The sequence below is a fragment of the Enoplosus armatus genome, chromosome 15 (assembly GCF_043641665.1).
Source record: "Enoplosus armatus isolate fEnoArm2 chromosome 15, fEnoArm2.hap1, whole genome shotgun sequence".
NCBI classification, from domain to species: Eukaryota; Metazoa; Chordata; class Actinopteri; order Centrarchiformes; family Enoplosidae; genus Enoplosus; species Enoplosus armatus.
This window is the reverse complement of record NC_092194.1, coordinates 5,605,793-5,626,049: the sequence shown is the minus strand read 5'-3', so window position 1 is coordinate 5,626,049 and position 20,257 is coordinate 5,605,793. Positions and strand designations below refer to the sequence as shown.

Below are 20,257 nucleotides of genomic sequence, written 5' to 3'. Positions count from 1 at the left end.
TAACAGACCCTGAGCTGGTACAAACACATGTTACAGTTTAATTTGGCAGAGAAAGAGGACACTCCAACAGTAGATTTCCAACAGTGGAATCACCTTCACACCACAGTCAGGACAGCAACACCTGCTGTGAAATGTCACTTTCCTTCAAAGTACTCCAAAACATTCACATTAGCAGTAATTTTCAGGGCTGCAACTAATGATTAATGTATCTCATTGTCAACAAATCTGACTATTTTCTCATTTAAGCTATACAAGGTCTTCATTGTGCTCGTCCAAATATTCACATCTGAGGAGCTGGAGCCACTGAATTTTTGCCATTTTTGCTTAAAAACTTTGAATCATTATATCAAAATTGTTTCAGATTAATTTCCTGTGGATTGACTAATCGATTAATCAACTAATCATTTCAACTATACCATTTTTGGATTTTATTTTTGCCATTTTGGGCATGGTCTGTAGATTCTCAAATGTGAATATTTGTCTAATATGTTTTTTTTGTCAGGAAACTGAACATCTTTGGGTTTTGTAGAGTTGATCAGATAAAACAAGACATTTGAAGACATCACCATGGGCCCTAGGGACTCATGATGGGCATTTTTCATTGTTCGCTGACATTTTATAGACAAACAATTAAAAAAAAAAAAACGGCAGATTAATCAATAATTTAAAGAATGGAAGGTGCAGCCTCAGAAATGTGTATGCGCATGTAAACATTGCATTTATTAGGTAAACCTGTACAATCTCATGCAACTCAGTATGGATTTACAAAAGATAACTAGAACACAAAAAGGCACGCTAATTCTCAAAGTACCTTTATCCTGAGTGCAGACTCGTTGTGTGTATGGGACTTGGACAGTTTCCTCATGATCTCCACTCCGCTGACAGGACCAGAGTTTGCTTCTTTGGGCGGGGGGCGACTGCATGCTCCCTCCAGCAGCATGGTGTGTTCACTCACTGTGGCTTCACAATAATGACATAAAATAAAACTCCTAGAAAAACCATATGACTGCTCTGAAAGTCAAATCTGAAGATTCACACTATGTCATTTATGTCTACATCTCTTTTCTGCCAACAGGTGATAACAGTCTATTTATTTTTGTGCAAAAACACTGAGAAGCAGAGGTCAGGAGTTTCACAGTCCATCTGTGGTAACAGATGGGTGGGTCAAAAATAATATTAGCACTCTGAAAGCTGTAAGTTCCCACCTGCGTCAAATTCAAATTCAGCTCCATCGGCGCTGGTGTCACTCTGCAGTGCAGCACCGTTATCCAGGCCCAAGATGGTCTCACCCAAGCTCTGCTGAGGCTCCTTGGGTTTGGTGAGCTGGTTGGGCCTCATCAGACCAATAGCTTTGAAGCCTTGAGTTACCACAATAAATTTCATCCACTGCCTGGCCAGAGCAACCAGACCCTTCTTCAGAGTCACAAGGGCTGGAACCCCATCATTCTGGGATGGAAAGGAGAAGAGGGAAAGAACTGGATTAGTGCCACTGGTAAGGGATTCATTAAAACAGTGAAGAGGAGCCAAGAGCACTTAAGACCACTTAAAATTATTGGCGGTTGTTTTTTGTCCAAATGAGAAGTTATAACATATCAGTTTTAGCAGCCATTTAACTATACATTCAAGTCAGACAGTTTCCTAAAAGTGATGCAATGGAAAAGAAGAGATTCGGAGTTCTCGCACTCACCATGGTGGCCTCCTCTATGACAGAGTAGTCAGCCTGCTGCAGATAGCGGTGAAGGATGTTACAAAGCATACAGGAGGGATTCTCATGCAGGTAGCGAGCTCGTTTAGTCACACGGTTGTACTTGCTCCGGATGGGGATGTGGATACTCTTTTTCTGTGGGGGAAAGACAAAAAGGAAAGTTTAAAACTAGTGGAAATAAAATCAAGTAAAACTACTCCTTTACATTTACAAGCTGATTAAAAAAAAGCTGGTTTGATAAAATGCAAATTCATTGACACAATCAGAGGATACTGGACATTTTTGTGTCTACAGATGTACTGCGGACCTCAAGAGCTTCTGTCATGATGCAGCCCATAACAGCACACACACGCAGTGTGCCCTCCATGTCCAGTTTGCGCAGAGAAGATTTGAGTTGGTCGATGGGAACCAACCAGGCTCCAATGGCAGGCGTGGCTGTGCTGAGCAGGTTCAACTGCCTGTGAACACAACAGAGAATCAGAGGACTCACTTTATAATAGGACTAACTATTCGTCGATATATCCTAAAACACATTGATACTTGTTTTTCTCCAGTTTAAGATAAGATGCTATTGGCTATAACATGAACCATCACAATGTCAACCACCTTTGACATGTCTTATTTCACAATGGCTAAGACCTGATTTTTGTTGCCAGGTACACGGCACACTTTGGTTTGGTGAGTTATAATAAAACTCAAAACTCAGAACGTAGCTGACAGTTTGATCAGTTTGATGCCCTGTGAAGCCGACAGGTCTGCATCAGCAGCAAAGTTGACAACTGTTGCCAGGGGCACACAAGAGAGGATTCTCATAAAAAACCCTCTCTAACAGATAATATTGTACTTATCACATTATATTGCCTTCACACCACTGATGCTAAAAGCACCAGATGGCAGTGAAATGTGGTTGCTTTACAGAATTACAGTTTATTTCAACCTGGCTTATTTCCCATAAATGTGCCCTAGATCCCTATGCAGTTAGCCGTAATAACTATTACAGGGGGCTACTTTCTGTGTCGGACTCAGAGACAAGCATTTGAAATCATTCATGTTAAAGTCTTGTTTATCTGGAAAGCTGCAGGAGGCTCATGTAGCTTTCCCCCAATATACATTGTTTTGCGTGAGTCCTCATTTCCCTGAATCTCTACAATGTAGGTGGCGAGTGCAAAGTTAGCACGATCCGTAGCCGTCACAATGGCCACATTTATGGGAAATACGCAACTATACATTTACCTATTTGTGTAATTTAACTATACATTTACCTATTTGTGTACTTTAAGCACAAATCATGGACTTACTGTAATTATGTGACAGCATTTCTGTACAGAAGTCCATTTAAGTCAGTGGTGTCGTACCTGGAGATGGCCTGTGAAGGCGAACGCACGTTAGTGGGAGCAGCAAAACTGAACCAGATCTCCCTGATGGTCAGCTTCATACTGCTGGAGTCAGGAGGCGGGGGCATGAGGGGGAGGTCTTTCTTCAGGTCGTCTGACTCCACCCCTTCATCCTTCACAACACAAGAGAGCAGGGTTAACAGGTGAGGCTGCCTGCTGGGTTCCAGTTTTGCAGCTTTGGAATAGATTTCCCGCCTTCCTCTGTGACTGGAGCCACAACACTTCACTTTCAGCCTGGTCACAGCTTTGACCTGCCATCATCTTTCATTTTCAAAATCAGAGTGGATCTTTCCTAGTTTGATGACTTTAATCTCTTTCTTCTCTCTCTGATCAGGCTCAACCTGATTATCTCAAATTACCAATGTCATTTTTTGATACACATCTGAACCCGTCTTAATGAGCTAATTTGTGTGAGCAAGACAATTACTCAAATCAGAATCAAAGACTGGCTGTAGGCAAAATGAAAACATAGGAGCACAGAAAATTAAGAAAAAAACTGATGAATAATCCACAATCTTAAACTGAGACAGGTTGCACATACATTTTGTTTCAGATCAGTGTAGTAGAGCTTTGATTCTCTGATAACAAGTTCAAATCCTTCTGCCCTTTCTGTGACATTTAGGAGCTAAAACAGATAAAATGAAGAGGAAATCGGCTTAAAGAGAATTAACTTTGTCCTCACGTAAGTGAAAGTTTGAGGTCAGTGTCAGCAGAGCTAAAAGGCTTTCATGTGTTTGTCGACCTCAAGAAAATCTGATAAAAGAGGACTGCAACGCACCGTCACACTCAAAAGCCATGGTAAAAATTCAGTTATCAACTAAACTTGTGAAGTAAATACTGCAGAGTTTAAGATTAAGGCAGAGTTAAAGCAGAGTTTATGTTGGTTCATACCTAGTTTTCTGAACCTGAGCAAAAAAAGATCGTAGGGAGTGATGCATTTTTTAAGCCCCTTCACAATAGCATAGTGAGCATTCGTCAGTATGTCACCTGGTCGTCTGAATCCGAGTGTTCATTGACATCAGAGGCCGGGCTGATAGCATCATGTGGCAGGTTGTCATCAGAGACGTCAGTGCTGTACCCGCTGCCCGTCTGAGAGCCGGTCGAACCATTGGACTTAGACATACCCGTCTTCCCTCCAGTGTCGGAGCGTCCCATCACACCAAATGCATTGTAAAGAATGGCTCCTGACTGACGGCCCCCTGCAACACAAAGTGTCGCACATTCACAAATCTGTACACAAACTCCTTCTTGATACAACTCATCATTGTTTCATACTAATGTAAGTGATGACTGCTGCTCAGAGCAGTTTGGGATGTTTTACCTTTGACCGTGAGGTTCTCGATGCCACATTCAAACATGATCCAGCCCCATTTCTCAAGAGAAGATGTGGAGCGGTTGAGATCGCCTGCTGTGCCCTGGGCGTCGGTTTCATCCACCAGTGAAAACTCCTCCAGTTCCTCCAGGCCAAACAGCACTTTGGACTTCTCAAAGGGGATTGCTGTGATGGCACATGTGCCAATGTCTACGAAAAGGAGAAGAAACAACGCAACTGTTAGAAAATGACAATGGCAAAGGTGCATGGGGAGAACAAAGAAATCTGAAAAAGGAGCATTTCAAAATAACTTTGGAGTCAAAGGGTCTAAATACTTTTGCTTGTTACTGTTTGCTCTGCGCGTAGGGACAATTCATACAGCATATTAAGTGGTTGTAGGTCATGTTAAAGGTCAGTGAACTATATCAAAAAATGGCACAAGGAAACAGGGCTTTCATTCTCCCGGACCAACCTGTGGAGTCGAGGCCTCGCAGCTGGCTGTGGATGCGGTGGACGTTGAGCCTGGCAGCGATCTCTTTACCCTTCTCGATGCCGGCGTTGGAGCGCAGCGAGCCTGAAGACTGGGGCTGCATCTTGGTGGCCGAGGCATACTTCTCCAACATGACTGATGGTCGGCCATGTTCTGTGGTGTTGGGTGTCTCTTCTACGATACCCCTGAATTGAGCAGAAAGAAAGCATGTGTTTGTATTTGTTCATTTTGTATTCTGAACACCTGCACAGAAAAAATGAAATACAAATCTAAGTGAATTATTCCCACATTCCCAGAGATTAGCACCCAACTGGCTTGGTTCTAAGGTGAATGGTACTCTTGAAAAAATGACATCCAAACAACCACAAGTGAATGTGCCAGCAGGCATTTTAAAGTAAGCATATTTGCCCTGAGCACATATACTCCAAGAAGCTTCGTCATTGTACACACAAACACAAACACACACAGACAATAACACGAGGAGTAGCCGAGACGTTACCTGTTCATTCTGAACTGGGTGGCAATCCTGTCAAAGCACAGCGCCACTAGAGACACATGTGTGACACACTTATTGGAGCAAGACGGTGACCCCTCCTCAACAGAAGCCTGTAGGAGGCAAAGGTTCACCTGCAGGAAAAGAGAACAAAACAACTAAACCCCACTGTGCTGGAAAATATTGTTGTCCAAAAAAATTATTTAAATGAATCGGATGCTATGGACATAAATAATAGCGATGCCCAGAAGAAGCTCTTTAAAAAGACAAATTATGGCTCCGCGGGGATGAACACAGCAATAAACAGATTAGTCATACTGTGTGTATGGGGCTATTTTTCCCAAACCTAGTATTTCTTTGGTATTTCTCTGCATGAAGATATACAGAGGGCAACAGAAAAATCTATACTGCAATAGTTACAAATGAGAAAAATGTATCATGTATCCAGTCGAACCTTTTGTGTAAACAGACTTTAACTTCCATTTAGAGGAATAAACAGAGCAGAAGCTGAAAGGTTTCGATAGTAAAGGCAACATTTCATAGAGGTAACGTACCTGTTTTCAAACCTACGCTTTTGTATTTAACAAAAAAACATGTGGCTTAATAAATTGCACCAGCATCATTATTCTACACAAACGCTGGGTGCATTGTATATTCATTGTTTAAATGTAAAGTGATCTACAGCAATGCTAATGATTCTGTGCTTGCTCTTGAACCCCTCTTGGTCGGAGCACAGTGCTGGCCTTTCATTATTCGGGGTCATTGGTCTCACCTTGGGGATGGAGACGTTGGCTTGGAGGCCCTTGATTTTCACATTATCTGGTTTGACAGACAGGTCTGTCTGGCCATGGGAGATGTTGAGCGAGCCAGGGGTCGTGCCCTCTGTCTTGGACAGCTTGTGCTCCTGCTTGCCTGTTTGGCTCTGTGCGGATCCAGATCCAAAAGAGTGGCATCAGTCATTGGGCAACAAAGCCACTTTTTAAATTAGATTTTTGTCAAATCTCAAATCACTTGGAAAACATTTATTTCATGCTATTAAAAAATAACTGAGAGTGATATATTTAAAATTATAACAACTGCAATTTTTACTTTGAAAAGCAAATCACTCTAATATTAGTTGAGTCAAACCACAAACACTGATTTAAGCTGTATGTCAACATTGAAAAACCTCAATCATGATAAATAAATATCAACACAACAAGCTACACTGCTCTGCTCTGTGAATTGTGGTACTTACGGACTCAGTGACTGTGGACTTGCTGATCTGATAGGCTTCATTGAGGACTTTCCCGTGCAGGTCATCCAGAATGCCTGCAGGGTGACGGATACTGGCAAAGTGGACCATGGATTCGATGTACCTGAAAGAGACCAAACAGACACACAATTGTAATAAAACAAAAAAAATGTCAAAGGGTCATAAATATTTTGTTTTATTTAGTTACATTTGTAAAACAGAGAGATTTCACAAACCCAAAGTGTTAGGCCATTATTAGAAGTGATGATTCAGATATAAAAATCGCCCTTTCCAAGTACAACCAAATGTACTATGTCAGTTCTTGGAGGTTGGCCACTCTTCAACCTTCTAGCTACAGTTTACCCATCTCTCCACACTGCACAAGCCAAGAGCTAAGTGCTTGTTAGACCATTGTAAACCCAGCACTGTTAGCCTTTGGCAAACTACAGATTCACAGAGCAGACTCTGAAGCACAGTCAGCGGAATTTTAGATCCAAGATGCAGCGTGCATAGAGACTTAATTGGCTTAAGGTCAAATCTTAGCTTCAGGCTAAAAATAACCCTTAACAAAGAATGTGTAGTGTGAGAAAGACTTTGTGGCAGCAAAGTAATTTTTTTTCTAATCAGGTTTTTGAAAACCTAAGAGAGGTGTGGTCAATGAAGCAACGTGACAAGTGGACCAAAAACAAAACTAATATTTTAAATCAGGACATAGAGAGAGCTTAAACAACACGCACAGATTAAAAATACATGAGGGATAGTTACTACCTGTCCAGGGATTCAGCCACAAGGGGTGTGAGCACCACATTGATGGCTCCCTTCACCTCCACGATGGCAGTGGTCCTGGTCTGAGCTAAGGGCTGCTCCAGAGTCCAGTCGTCCGTTGTTGTGTCCTCATCCGTGTTCTCCATGGCCCTCTTATCCAGTGGGGTATATGGTGTACTATGGAGGCAATCATGCATTATATATGTTTTATTATATTATATTATATATGTTGAGCATACAGAAATATACAAATACAACAAAAAAAACACACTTTCTTGAGGTTTGTACTGTACATTTATTGGGTAAGATGGGTGAAAACAATGTGGCTTAAATACCTGTTGTTCTCTCCCATCAGCTGAAGTCCTCTGTCCAGTAGAGAGCTGGCTGAGAGGCCCTGCTTTATCACCTGTAATGGAAAAGAAAATGTCAAATCCCAAAAATGGTATACTGGGTGTATTATGGATGGACACATACCATTTAACCATTTTAACAGCTAATACCAAGACACAAAAGTTTAACTATGGTATTTCATGCTGAGGGAGCAAATAACCTACACACAGACAAAGACAGTTAGTTATAAGTCAAAGACCTTAAAGCTGGGGACAGAGAGCTGGTCAAAGGACGCGGAGCTCTCCTCACTGGTGGGTGTGTCCAAATCTAGGGGGCGGTGCAGAGAGGACTTGGAGGTCCTCTTATTGGTGGGCTGCTTGACTGACCAATTTGAGACCTGGCAGAGGTGAAGTAAAGAGTGTTTTAATAGGACAAGTGAAAATAAACAGGGAAGGCAACACCACAGTTTCAGGCTCATCTTTTATAGTTTGTTTTCGATCACTGATGGACTAACGTGGGAGACTTTACCTGGTAGTGGGCCAGGTAGCTCTGGTAGCACGCCATGACGTGAGGCTGGCGGGTTACAGGGCCGGGTTCAGCCGTCTTCTCTGCCTCCACGGAGCTCTCCTCCTCCATGGCCAGGGCTGAGACGAAGGAGGCCTGGGACGTGTGGCTGGGCAGAGGCTGGGGCGGCAGTGGGGGCAGCATTGGGGGCAAGGGTAGGGGACGTGGCTCAGTGATCAGCTCTCCATTGAGAACGTAGGTGAGGGGACCCTCAACACTGTGGTAGATGGAGCTCCGGCTGCGGGAAGAAGTCAAAATATTTACACATGGGCCTGAAATGATAATGTCATGGTGTAGTTTAAGATAGTAAAGCCAGAAAATGGTGATATAAGCACAGTGTTTCGGTGGCAAATGCCCTTTTGTTGCACTTGAATGACACTCCTGTTACTGTGTTCTGTTTCATAATTTAGCTATGTTTCCCTCTAATGGCAATAGAGCTGCAGTGATGTCGACATTAACCACCTTTTTTACGGGTGCCTGCCAGAATCATCATCTTCTTCTGTTTTCTGTGTATAGTTTTATGCTCTTGAATCGAGCCTCATGTTTCCACAGGCTTGTGCCAATCGAAACCTTTCATGAGACTGAATTGATTATTTGTGCTTGTGTGGAGGCTGTATCAATCAAAGAGCGTGTTGAGATCAATATGGGAACATTTTGGGTGATAGAAAAATGACATGGTAGTTGCAGAACCTGAAAATCCAATTTGCCAAAACACACTGGCAGTAATTGGCTGCCCACGGATCAAACATCTCATTTGATACAACCCTTCTAGATCACATCCCGTCTGCGCGTGATCAAATCAAAGCAATAAATGAAAGCTGCAACGTGTTTAGCTTCGAGGGCAAGTTGCTTAACACAATGAACCGCAAAACTTATTGGGTATTAAACATAAAAATGTCATCACACTGTTAATGTATTCCTGCATAGTGTGCCATAAAGACATTTTAGTCACTGCAAGTGTGAGTCATCAGAAAGTTATTTGTTTACTGCCTGTTTTCATTACAGTCTGTGATGGTTTCCAAGTACAAGCGAAGTGTTAAACACCTTGCTGTTACAATAACTGATACATTAGTTTGCTTTCAAAAGGTTTCTATATTATCTGCTTCTAACTCCAGCTACCATGAAACTAAAAAGGCAAAATGTAAATTTTCTGGCGAAATGGCTCTATCTAAATGTAGTTTGAATATAAAGTATGTCCTAGTAAAATCTTGAAATTATAATTTTTTTAATAACACTATGATAATACCATTGAAATTTCATCCCAAAATGGGACTTGACCAATTGGAGACACTGCATCGATCACAATCTTTAAATGTAAATCATGAATCAAAAATCCTTCACGATGGCCCCTTTAACATTTTTTAAAAGGGGAACACTTCAAGCAATCTGGCAAGGTCAGAACTTGCTAGACAGGTCATTAATTCATCTGCTCTTACAGATGAGAAACGAGAGACTCTTTGATGTTACTGTGAGCTGTGAGCTGTCTAGACTCTACCATCACCTTAATCCCACGCTTAACCTTGTACTTGATCTGACCATCCATACAGTCTCCTCTCAAATTTTCAAACCCTTTGACTTTGAGAACTTCAGTGAGTTCCAAGCTGAGCTCCACTTGCCGATAGACTATTCCATGCTCCATTTGCTAAAGTACAAGCTGACCTGTAGTTCTCCATGTGATAAGGGGGCTGCTGTGGCTGCTGCATCTGCTGCCTCCTCTTCTTCTTGCGGCCCGGGTATGTCCCTGGACCCTCATCAGCACTGCTGATCGGCTCAAAGTCCTCAGCAGCAGAGAAGTAGGCCTCGCTGTCGGCCACGGACATGCTGGAGTCGGCAGAGCGGTACTGATGGAAGGTGTTGGAGTCGGCCGAAGGCGTGAAGGGAAATGAGCCGTAGCTCCTGCGCTGACGTGGTGAATCCAGGACATTCTCGTCGCTGCGGGAAACCTCGCTACTGAACTGGACGCCTCCGGACAGAACCGGCGGAGGCTTGTCGTTGAAGACGGCGGCTGACAAGCTCTTGGTGCTGCCCAGTCGACCTGAGTGCACGGAGGACTGGCGCTTCAGAGGAGAGCAGAGGGGTGAGCGCACTGAGGAGCGGTCCTGGGAGCTGTTGGGTGAGACTGGTGAGACCTCTGGGACCTCCCCTAGGGTGCTGCACAGAAAGAGGAGAACATTTGGAGGGCTTGACTGTGTGTGTGTGTGTGTGTGTGTGTGTGTGTGTGTGTGTGTGTGTGTGTGTGTGTGTGTGTGTGTGTGTGTGTAAGTAAGTAAGAAACACCAAAGCTGAAAATCCTACTTGTGCTGCCTTCTAGTGGTTCCTACATGCTCTTATAATACATCACAAATGTAACCGTAAACATAGTATCTTGATGTCACTCACTCAGCAGGACTTTTGCCGTTGATGGGGAACATGCGTTCCTCTGTGCTTGGCGAGGGAGTGTCCCTCTCTCCGGCCAGCAGGGGCAACGCGGCACTAGAGGAACTATTTTCTTCAGAGGAGGAGGCGGAGCTGTGGGAGCGCTGGGGCACCTGGAGGCTGAGGTGTTGCTGAGCACGCCTCTCAGGCAGCTCAGGAGGCAGGCACGGCGAGTGTGTGTCCGTCTTCAGTCCTACAACTCTCCCTGAGAAAACACACATTTGGTTTAGTAACTGTTGATACTTTGGGACATTTTTTTCTTGCGTAGGTATGTTGCATTCAGTATTTTGCACCCCATGTATATATTCTGTATTTCATAGGGAGCCGGTCACACTTAGTTCTAAGATTATCAATTAGGCAGACTGATAATGATAAAAAAGCTCAATATATTACTATATAATATCAAAGAGACTAGATAAACAAAGACCTACAATCTTATGGGAAGAGCAGCTGTTTTAGTATTTTATTTAAATAAGTATTCTTATTTTTGCTTTGGATTCACAAAGAAACCCTCAAGCAACTCTGAGGAATATCAGGAAATGAATATTTCATCTTTGCAAATCCATACCATCCACTTTGGGTGTTTCCTTGGTAATAATCCACTCCCCTGGCTGTAGCAAAGACTGGCCATAAGACATGTCTGACTCAGTGCTGGAAGAAGAGAACGCAGACGAGGAGGAGGGCGTCAGCTCTTCCAGCTTGAAGAAGTCCAGGCCCATGTTGGTGCCTCCAAAGAACCTGCAGCCTCCAAGGCAGCCACAGCGGTTCCTGCTGCGCTTGTTCCGAATGCCAGCCTCTTCTGGCCACAGGAACCAGAGTCTGAGGAGAGGAAGGGAAAGGGAGAGATAATCAAAGAGAACATTACAACCCACATGCAGTGCATTTAGCTACAGTTATAAGAAATGTCATGTCCAATTACAAGCTAGACAAGAACATCTGTACTGATAATGGTTCCCTGCAGACCTTTTATGAAATCTTGAGTTATTATGTTGAATCTATTATCACAGTAGTTGGCCAATCTAAGAGCTGATTATCACGTATACGACAGAAAAAGAATCATCTCGTTTTGGTTAAATATATCTACTTTACATTACAAGCTGAACAACTTATGACTGTATCAGTGACTAACTACACTGGGGTGTGATACAGAAAGTGAGTCAATTTGAAATTTCACAAATGAAATAAAAAGGTGAACAATAGTGGCCAATGATATAAATAAGAAATGCCACAATGCTGAAAAGATGTTCTGGGAAGATGAGGGACAAATGTAGGAACCCACGCCCCTCCCTCTCACACACACACACACACACACATACACACACGGTGTATGTGAGAGAAGTGCTTGGAAAAGTAAACAACACATGACAAGTCTGTGTTTTCTACCTTTTGGTCTGAGCATCGTGTAGCTCCAGAAAATGCCTCTGGACTTCACATTTGGCTGGGTGGTCAGCGGCCAGGGCGATGTCGGCCGTGATGAGGTTCAGGTTGACTGAACCCGCCTCCAGCCAGACAGAGCGTCGCAGCAAAGGGGGCTGACCGAGACCTAACGGCTGACCCGGACCTTGACCCTGTCCAGCAGGCTGCAGCCTGGTCGTCTCGCTGTGCTGCTGCTGTTCAATGTACTGCCGGATGTTGACGTCCTGCACCACAGCGCTGATGCCCTCTCCCACTGCCTGGTTGTGCAGGTTGCAGTTGGCTACGCGAACGATACCCGTCTAGGGAGGAAGAAAGAAAGGAAAAGAAGGTGAAGACCTTTACACATACCAGAAATCTAACAGCATATTTATAAACTGACATGGAGTTACATTTTTATAAATAAATACCTTTACTTAAAATACAGCACAAACATGGTTAGCGCTACTTACCTTGATGTTGGCAGCACAGCCATGCTCCACAATGAAGAGGTCAACTCCATCCATGGCCAGTCGGGTCATTGTGTACTTCAGCTCTTCTGATGTGCGACAGTGACCTGGCAGGCAGCTCATCTGAAAGACAACCATCATTTAGTACCAGAAACTTTTCAATGGTTGCAAGGAAGCCATCGCCAATTTAGTCTGGCTGTGCTTTAGCGCTAGATAGCCTGTGGCCACAGCTGCTCAGCTGTCAGAAACTAATGAGGGCTCTCAGGCAGAATTTCTTCCTTGTTAGCATTCGCCTACAAACAAGACTTTGTGAAACAGACTTGTTTTCTCCCAAAGTTACTTCATACATCATGCTGTTGCATATGTATGCTATGTATGGCTGCTGTGAGCAGATCAATAGTTTTGTGTTTTTTTTGTGAGGCTGTTCAGTTTCTCCAGCTGTGTTGAAGTGTGCTTTCTGAGTCATACATCATTAGAGAGAGGTTCACAGTGGTCTCCTTTTATTATCTGTTGCCATTTCCTTTCACACTGGACATTTCTGACAAACAAAAAAATCTCACAAAAAAAAGCCTTCGGCCATAATGAGCTGATTTTGTAGCTTCCAGCGTGAGATTCAGACACAAAGAGCCGCTAACTAGTTCAAACCAATGCTAGACAGCTACAGCAGATAAAGTGAAAAGTGAGAAATGAGGCTCAGACCTTGTGCAGCATTTCACGGTCTACTGCCTGTTTGTACCTTGGCATCGCAGATGCGACGGTCAGCGCCGTGCTGGCAGATGACAGAGGGCTTGGGCTGTTCTAGCTGGAACTCTCGGGACACCACGTGGAAAACAAAAGTCTCACCCCACTCTATCATGCTGGCCACCTAATAATCACAAACACATTAGTACTTCAAAACATCAATAAATACATTTACTGCAAGGGCAAATGCACAGAATAAAAAACAAGAGTAAAATAACATTGTGGGGGTGGACAAAGCACAAGGAAAGCCTTAAAAGATATTACAATCAAGTGTAACAGCACTACAAGCTATAACAGCAAAAATGTATGAATTGTTCTGACACATTTTACTTTACCACAGTCATACACACACACACACACACACACACACACACACACTCCCACTCAGCTGACCTAAAGACCCATGAAATAATCATAATCTAAGGCTGCACACATTTATCCATTCCACGCGCTCTTTTGCTTTCGCCAATCAAACACATACACACACACCTGTGGAACAGTGACCCTGCCGGTGAGCCCCCCAGCCTGCATGTCTATGAGCCAGGCGTACTCCAGCGTGTCACTGCCCAGGGGGATGCCCTGAGCAGAGAACATGGCGTGGGCCCTCATCTGCAGGCCAGACAGACTCAGGTGGCCGTCCCTCAACACACCATCCGCTGTGGGACGCTGTGGGCAACACGAAAAGATTCACACACACACACACTTTTAATTTGACATCACTTTCTTGTAAGGTGCAGGTAAACCCACAGAAACGTAACATAAAATGAAACTCCTTCCATAATATCCCTGCACGTGCCAATAAAAAAAGAGCTTGTTATCTCACTGGAGGAGAGAGATGAAGGCTACACATTCTTTGTCGGGGATTAGGGAAAGATATTCACTCTGAGCAGCAAATAGGATCCAACTCACGGCTAAAGCTTAGAATATTCTGTGTGGTTATACAATATGCAGGTGCTTATGCAAACATGTGGCTGATGAAAACCATGTTATACATTATGCAACGCTGACCCGCAAGCTTTTTTCAGGGTATTTCCAAAGAACTGACTCACCCCTTCAGATACCAGATTAAAGAGTGTGTGTATTAATGGTTTAGCTTTTTCACACGATGTGCCACAAAGTTTTTATTACTGTCCTGCTTACCCTTTTAAATGAAAAATGAATGAATCACTTTCACCCCAAGGATCATTTTGTTAAATTCTTTAGTGCTTCTAGACACAAACTTTCTTTTCCTACAGATACAATCTGAATCTAGGAAATGACTGCACTATATATTGAGCCAAAATAAGCACCAAATCAGGCACATGTGTGGCTGTGTTTCTGACCTGGTAGTTGTCACTGACGAAGATGTGAATGGGAGACAGGAGCAGCTGAAGCATTGTCTCCTTGTAACCCTTTTTCATCTCGAAACACAGCCGCTCCAAGAAGCCAGATGGACCTTCGGGACCCTCGCTGCTGCAGTGCTGGGGGGCACCGAGGAAGTAGGAAAACATGTAGGCTCATGCATCAACACACATCAACTCAAAAAGCATAGCTGGCAGGTTTAAAATAAAGAGCCAGGAAACAAAGGACGGTAAATAAAGTAAACTGGACTTATAACTACACACTTGTGTTCACTGTGTACATTCTGCAAATGTATTATTAATTTTTTTCTTTTCTCATATGGTGTATCTTGATATTTTTAATTGAATTTATAAACCTCAAATTTATATTACATATTTACTTTCTTTAGTTTCCATGTATTGTATGCATATATTAGTGCACATTTTCATCATTTCTATTTCACACTTGACAAATAGTGATGAAATAGTTAGATAATCTTTCGATCGAACGCCATTTTCTGTACGTCCACACTGATCTCGCTCTTCTTATTTTTATATATATATTTTTTTAAACCAAACCATTAAAAACGTATCTGTTGGCAGTCATGAGTTTTACCATTGGCAGTCGGCCGTGGACTTTGTAGAGGTTGATGTACACGGTGATGTCCCAGGGGCGCAGGTCCAGTGGATGGATGTCCGAGGCTCCCTTCTGTTCACTGTCCTCCATTCCCAGAGGAGACCAGCCGAGGCCTGAGGAGGTGCAGGTGGACAACACTGGGCTGGACACTGCCTCCTCAAAGTCTGTGTACATGTCATCCTCACCAAAATAGTTTTCCTGTGGGAGCAGATGAAAGAAAGGTCAGAGGTTTGTTTATTTAAATGTAGACTTCCACTGATTCATTACATCGATTCTTTCCTGATGCATCCTCACTATTAAATTGAACTACTGACTACATTGAGTGCAAAACACCTGCTTACATACCTTGATGGAGATCAGTGCTCGAAGCAAAGGCCCATAGAGGATGATTTGAGAATCTGGGGACATTTCCATCTCCACATGGAGTCTGTCGGGGGGGAGCTCTGAGGGGTCAGTGGGCACCCGGCTGTGGGCAGCTGAAGCAGACGTGGAGGTGTAGCGTGGTTGGGCGTTGTGGGGCACCGAGGGGTGTTCTGGGGGACGCAGAGCTGACAGCATAGATTCCTCCATCTCGGACACTTCAGACACAAATCACAGGCAAGTTAGGCAACATTATGTAAAACAGGTCGCTAAGACGGGTAAGCTGACTGGGCAAAGATTGCAAAAGATAGTTCAAATTCCTTACACGGTCCACAGTCTCATGGTTGGTTTCAGAGCAAACAACAAAGAACTGATACTAAAGCAATGAGCTTACACGACTGTTTGAGTTGCTCATCAGCCTTCTGGGGATAAATGGGGTGCCAGGTGTAGTCAATGATGAGCAAGAAGTTGGGTACACTCCAGCAATCCACCCAGCCGGCTCTGATGTAGGGAAGTAAAAACACAGTCATAATGCTGAGTTTATCATCATTTCGAGTGAATTTTCCAGTTCATCGTTCGCTTTATGACCCGTTCAAGTCGAGGACATACAGTAGAGGCGAGAGACAGCAAATGGGTCGCGCCTGATTTCTCTGCAGCAGTGCAGTGCACCCGTCCAGACAGAATTCGATCGTGGGTCTCTCGCAGTATAATCTGGCTCTGGGCTATACATAAGAAATGATCTGGATGTTGAGTTATCACGTACGAACTGCACAATGCATGTGCTACCCAACTAGCAAAGGTTGTCTAGCCTCTCTTTGAACTTTCTCTGGCCTTTAGTGTATAATATAATGCTTATAATGTGGAAAAAGACTCAGCTCTGCAACATTGTCCAAAAGAGATGCAGACTACACAGAGAATATAAATAGAAAATGGCTGGTATGACATCATTGGTGCAAGCTCTGAGAAAAGGCAGAGTTTACATCTCTTATCTTTATCTCAAATGGCATACCTAAAAAAAGTTGGTAAAAAAAAAAGATTTTTCACACAACTGAAGACGCTAAAGAGAACCCTGTAAGCGCTATTAAACTGGCTATTTCACTCAAGACGTAAAGAAGAAACAACTATTGAACCAACAAAAGCATAAAAAGCAAAGGTTAGTGCTACATTTACTTGAAATTACCACCTACTACCTTGGCAACATTTCCTTTCTACCTTAGCACTGATGTGAGTCAGTATAACAATGATGAATCATCCTGCTTATTTGCTAACACTCTCACTTTTTGCCCACAACTAGAGAGAAATAATTCCCAGGTTTAACTCACTCTGCGTGGGTGATGTTCCTCCAGCGGGACTTGGTGGGTTTGGGAGGGGGAGCACCTCGGCTCTCCCCTGGCATGAACATATCTGGGGGCAGCTTAACATTCTGGTAGTCTTTGGCCAGGGTGAGGAGGGGGTAGCGGCTTGGGTGGCACTCTGGCAGGGACAGTCGCATGTCTGTATCCTCCGCCTGAGGAGGACAAAGCACACAGTACGCGCATGCACCCACACATTTTCACAGTTGGCGTCAAAGTATTCACATCTATGAGCGTATAGAAAATACATCTGAATCTCAAAAATCAGCATCTAGCTGATACAGAAATACACAGTATGTGCAATCTGTAAGAACATTCTCCAGAAAGGAAAGAAATCTTTACAATTACACTTACAAAATGGATATTTATTAAAGCATGACTCACCTTCAAGCTGAAGCGGGTATGGCAGGTGGTTGGAACAAACTCATTGAAAGGCAATGTGAAGTCTATATTGAGCGTCTCACCGCACGCCGCCAGGTACACTATCGGACATCAATAATGCAATTGATTAGTCTGCCCTGCTCTGGGATTAAGTGGAGTATATTCTGTACAATATATCATGATTTAACAGACATCAGCTTCCAGTGTTAAAGAGGCATTAAGTTATAGATTTCGTGGCTGGATTTGGATTTTTGGCAATAGTGCTAATGCTAAACACATACACAACAGTAGGTCTATTTGTCACACTGCAAAATGGTAAAACTATTGTATTATTACAAAGGATTCTATACCTGTAAAGTGAATGATTTTTTTTTTCTTATGCAACTTCACTCTCAACAGCAGATATTATTTCTTTTAGTTGGGATAAAATTGTGTATTTCAGAACAGGTACTTCTTTAATTGTAATTAGAATATCATTCATCTCTAAATGAGTGGCTTGTTAGATCGAATTGCTGTACATGTAAGAAGTGTACAATTCTGTGGTGTTTTCTTGTTGAGGAAAACTACAAAAATAACTTGTCCACTCCTATTTATCTTCTTTTCTTTATTGTCACGGTATCATCTGTTCATATGTGTCTTATATGAGCCAGTGATTTGTGGTGCAAATATGTTAAGAGTAAATTAAGCATCTGTCTGAACAAAGCACATTCTATAACCTAAACCTCTGTCTTACTTACTGCACCTTTAATATGTTTACTGTATAAAGTATTTAAAAATATTAAAAGATAGATAGATAGATTTTTTTCAACAAGTGCCCATTTAATTTTGGCTAAAACATAATTTGGTCATAATAAATGCACTTAGATATGCACAAAATATTATCTAGAGTTAGAATGAGTAGACATTTAATTCAGCCTGACCCTATGAATTCTGACTACTCAATAGATACCGCTTCTATGCATCGAGAAGAGCATCTTTCTTACCATTCTCCTGCTGCTTGGTGGAACAGTCAATCCAGTTGTGCTGGTTTGCCGCCCAGATCATCTCAAACTGGTGGAAAAGGACCTTGAACTTCCAGGAATAGGGCACAAAGGAGTAGATGTCTGGGGCGCTGTCACTCGCCCAGTCCTGGATCAAATCTAAAAAGCAAGAAGGAACAGTGATGAGGTGAAAGGTTTTCCTGTTAGCTTCACACATTTCACAATTAAAATGCTAAGCGCTAAATACTTAAGATCGGAACTGCTGATTATCGTGTGCTGGACTCACCGGTGAAGAAGTTTTTCTGGGCGTAGATGAAGTGGTAGGTTGCCTTGTACACCTCAATCTCACACTGCCACGACTGAGGCATATTCCACACCCGAGGGTAGCTGGCTATGACATGAAACTGAAACAAAAGGCAGAACCAAGACATAATTTCACTTACTATGTATGTGCACGTTTGACACTGCAATTTCTCAACTTTCCCTTGCATCACAAGTCGATGGAGAAGTGATTTTTCAAATGTCTGTGCAAAAAGTCAACTGACAAGCTTCTTGTATAATTGCCTGCTACTTACAGCCAGCATCTCCGCCTCCAGAAGAGTCCTGTACTGCATGCTGCTGGTGGTGTCCACGTGAAGCAGCTGGCCTTTGATGGTAGGAGAGTAGCCTAAGGGCAGGAGAGAGAGGCAGAAAAGCAGGGCCATCAATTCTCAAAGCCCAAAGCTAGGGCCGAGTTCTTGCAAATAATGTCATTTCCCAGCACAACTTGAAAAGCTACTTATGTTAACTACATTTCTGGGGAGAGCGTTGACTGATGACCGACAAAATATTATCCGCTCTGTGTGATAAATTATTACACATATCTCACAAACGATCAGTGCTGAGAATGCCAATGCCCCCTGAGGTCAGTTGTTTTATTCTGGATATGGCTTTAAACTTAATTTCTAATCGTTGTGCTTGATCTTTAGTCTTTATTACTGTATAATAGAGGGAAAACTTCAATATGGTATTGAAGCTCACTTAACCCAAAAGATGTGTAGAGTGTTACACTTAAAAACTACTAATACTCAACGGAGTCTCATGTAGAAAAGTTTAGTCACAGCTTGCAGAGAGAGATTCCACCTACTTTGCCTCTACAGTGTGGGCGTGATTTTACAGCAAACGAGGAACAATGGAGAACTTTTGAGACAGACATTTCCTCTGGTGGCCTGTGGCCTTCTTTTGGTCTCATGACAATTTTGACAAGGGCTTTCCTCGGTCTCTGCCAATACTGGACGTTTTCAATGTAATTTACATGGCACACAAATCATTAAAGAGGGTCCTACATGTGTATAACATGAAAATGTAAAATATTGATACAATAATTAGTCAAAACCATATGCTCTATATAACTGAAATAAGAAAGATATAGTACAGAGCTCCTGCATTGTTAGTATTAGTTTGTATGTGCAAAGACAGTCACTATAGAGTCCCTGTTTTAGTCTCAGTCTCAGACTATTTACTTTGGTCTTCATTTTGAACTAGACTCAACCCTCTCTGATCTTAGAACTGATTCATGCTTCACCTACGTAGTCCTGAATATGAAGACTCCTGACCTATATGTGCACATTTACTTTAAACAATAAAACATTTTGCATCAAAGCTACACAAATACAGAGACTGTTTTATAATTTTGATTTATTGTTAGTACACTCCTTAGTCCTGCTAATTCCTTGTGAAAAATAGTTATTAACAAAATTCCTTATAAGAAATGACTAAACAGTAACGGGTTGATATTTTTGGTTACGTTAATTTGCACTTGTGAGCAAACAGGTGCTTATTTACACATCCAGCACTTACGAAATAACATCATCATTCATTTCAGTCGTGTGCCTGAAGTCCAATATTCACTCTCTTTTAACTCTACTTTTGGTCTCCATCAAC

At 42.7% G+C, this 20,257-nt stretch overlaps 1 protein-coding gene across 1 annotated transcript in view; it reads right to left on the bottom strand.

The window, feature by feature from the left end:
* Positions 1-20,257, bottom strand: part of kiaa1109 (KIAA1109 ortholog) — a 61,882-nt gene that overhangs the window by 34,227 nt on the left and 7,398 nt on the right. The window contains exons 12-42 of the mRNA XM_070921108.1: positions 18,910-19,001; positions 18,621-18,738; positions 18,338-18,493; positions 17,358-17,455; positions 16,944-17,128; positions 16,016-16,122; positions 15,607-15,839; positions 15,241-15,459; positions 14,628-14,765; positions 13,795-13,971; positions 13,301-13,429; positions 12,568-12,687; positions 12,086-12,417; positions 11,271-11,521; positions 10,667-10,907; positions 9,947-10,438; positions 8,252-8,525; positions 7,983-8,120; positions 7,729-7,799; positions 7,397-7,570; positions 6,632-6,752; positions 6,167-6,316; positions 5,401-5,528; positions 4,884-5,086; positions 4,421-4,621; positions 4,087-4,298; positions 3,061-3,212; positions 2,013-2,163; positions 1,688-1,840; positions 1,206-1,446; positions 812-960 (exon numbers count right to left, since the gene is read on the bottom strand). Of these exons, the coding sequence (XP_070777209.1) occupies positions 812-960; positions 1,206-1,446; positions 1,688-1,840; positions 2,013-2,163; positions 3,061-3,212; positions 4,087-4,298; positions 4,421-4,621; positions 4,884-5,086; positions 5,401-5,528; positions 6,167-6,316; positions 6,632-6,752; positions 7,397-7,570; positions 7,729-7,799; positions 7,983-8,120; positions 8,252-8,525; positions 9,947-10,438; positions 10,667-10,907; positions 11,271-11,521; positions 12,086-12,417; positions 12,568-12,687; positions 13,301-13,429; positions 13,795-13,971; positions 14,628-14,765; positions 15,241-15,459; positions 15,607-15,839; positions 16,016-16,122; positions 16,944-17,128; positions 17,358-17,455; positions 18,338-18,493; positions 18,621-18,738; positions 18,910-19,001 (5,606 nt within the window). The remainder of the gene's footprint in view (positions 1-811; positions 961-1,205; positions 1,447-1,687; positions 1,841-2,012; positions 2,164-3,060; positions 3,213-4,086; positions 4,299-4,420; positions 4,622-4,883; positions 5,087-5,400; positions 5,529-6,166; positions 6,317-6,631; positions 6,753-7,396; positions 7,571-7,728; positions 7,800-7,982; positions 8,121-8,251; positions 8,526-9,946; positions 10,439-10,666; positions 10,908-11,270; positions 11,522-12,085; positions 12,418-12,567; positions 12,688-13,300; positions 13,430-13,794; positions 13,972-14,627; positions 14,766-15,240; positions 15,460-15,606; positions 15,840-16,015; positions 16,123-16,943; positions 17,129-17,357; positions 17,456-18,337; positions 18,494-18,620; positions 18,739-18,909; positions 19,002-20,257) is intronic.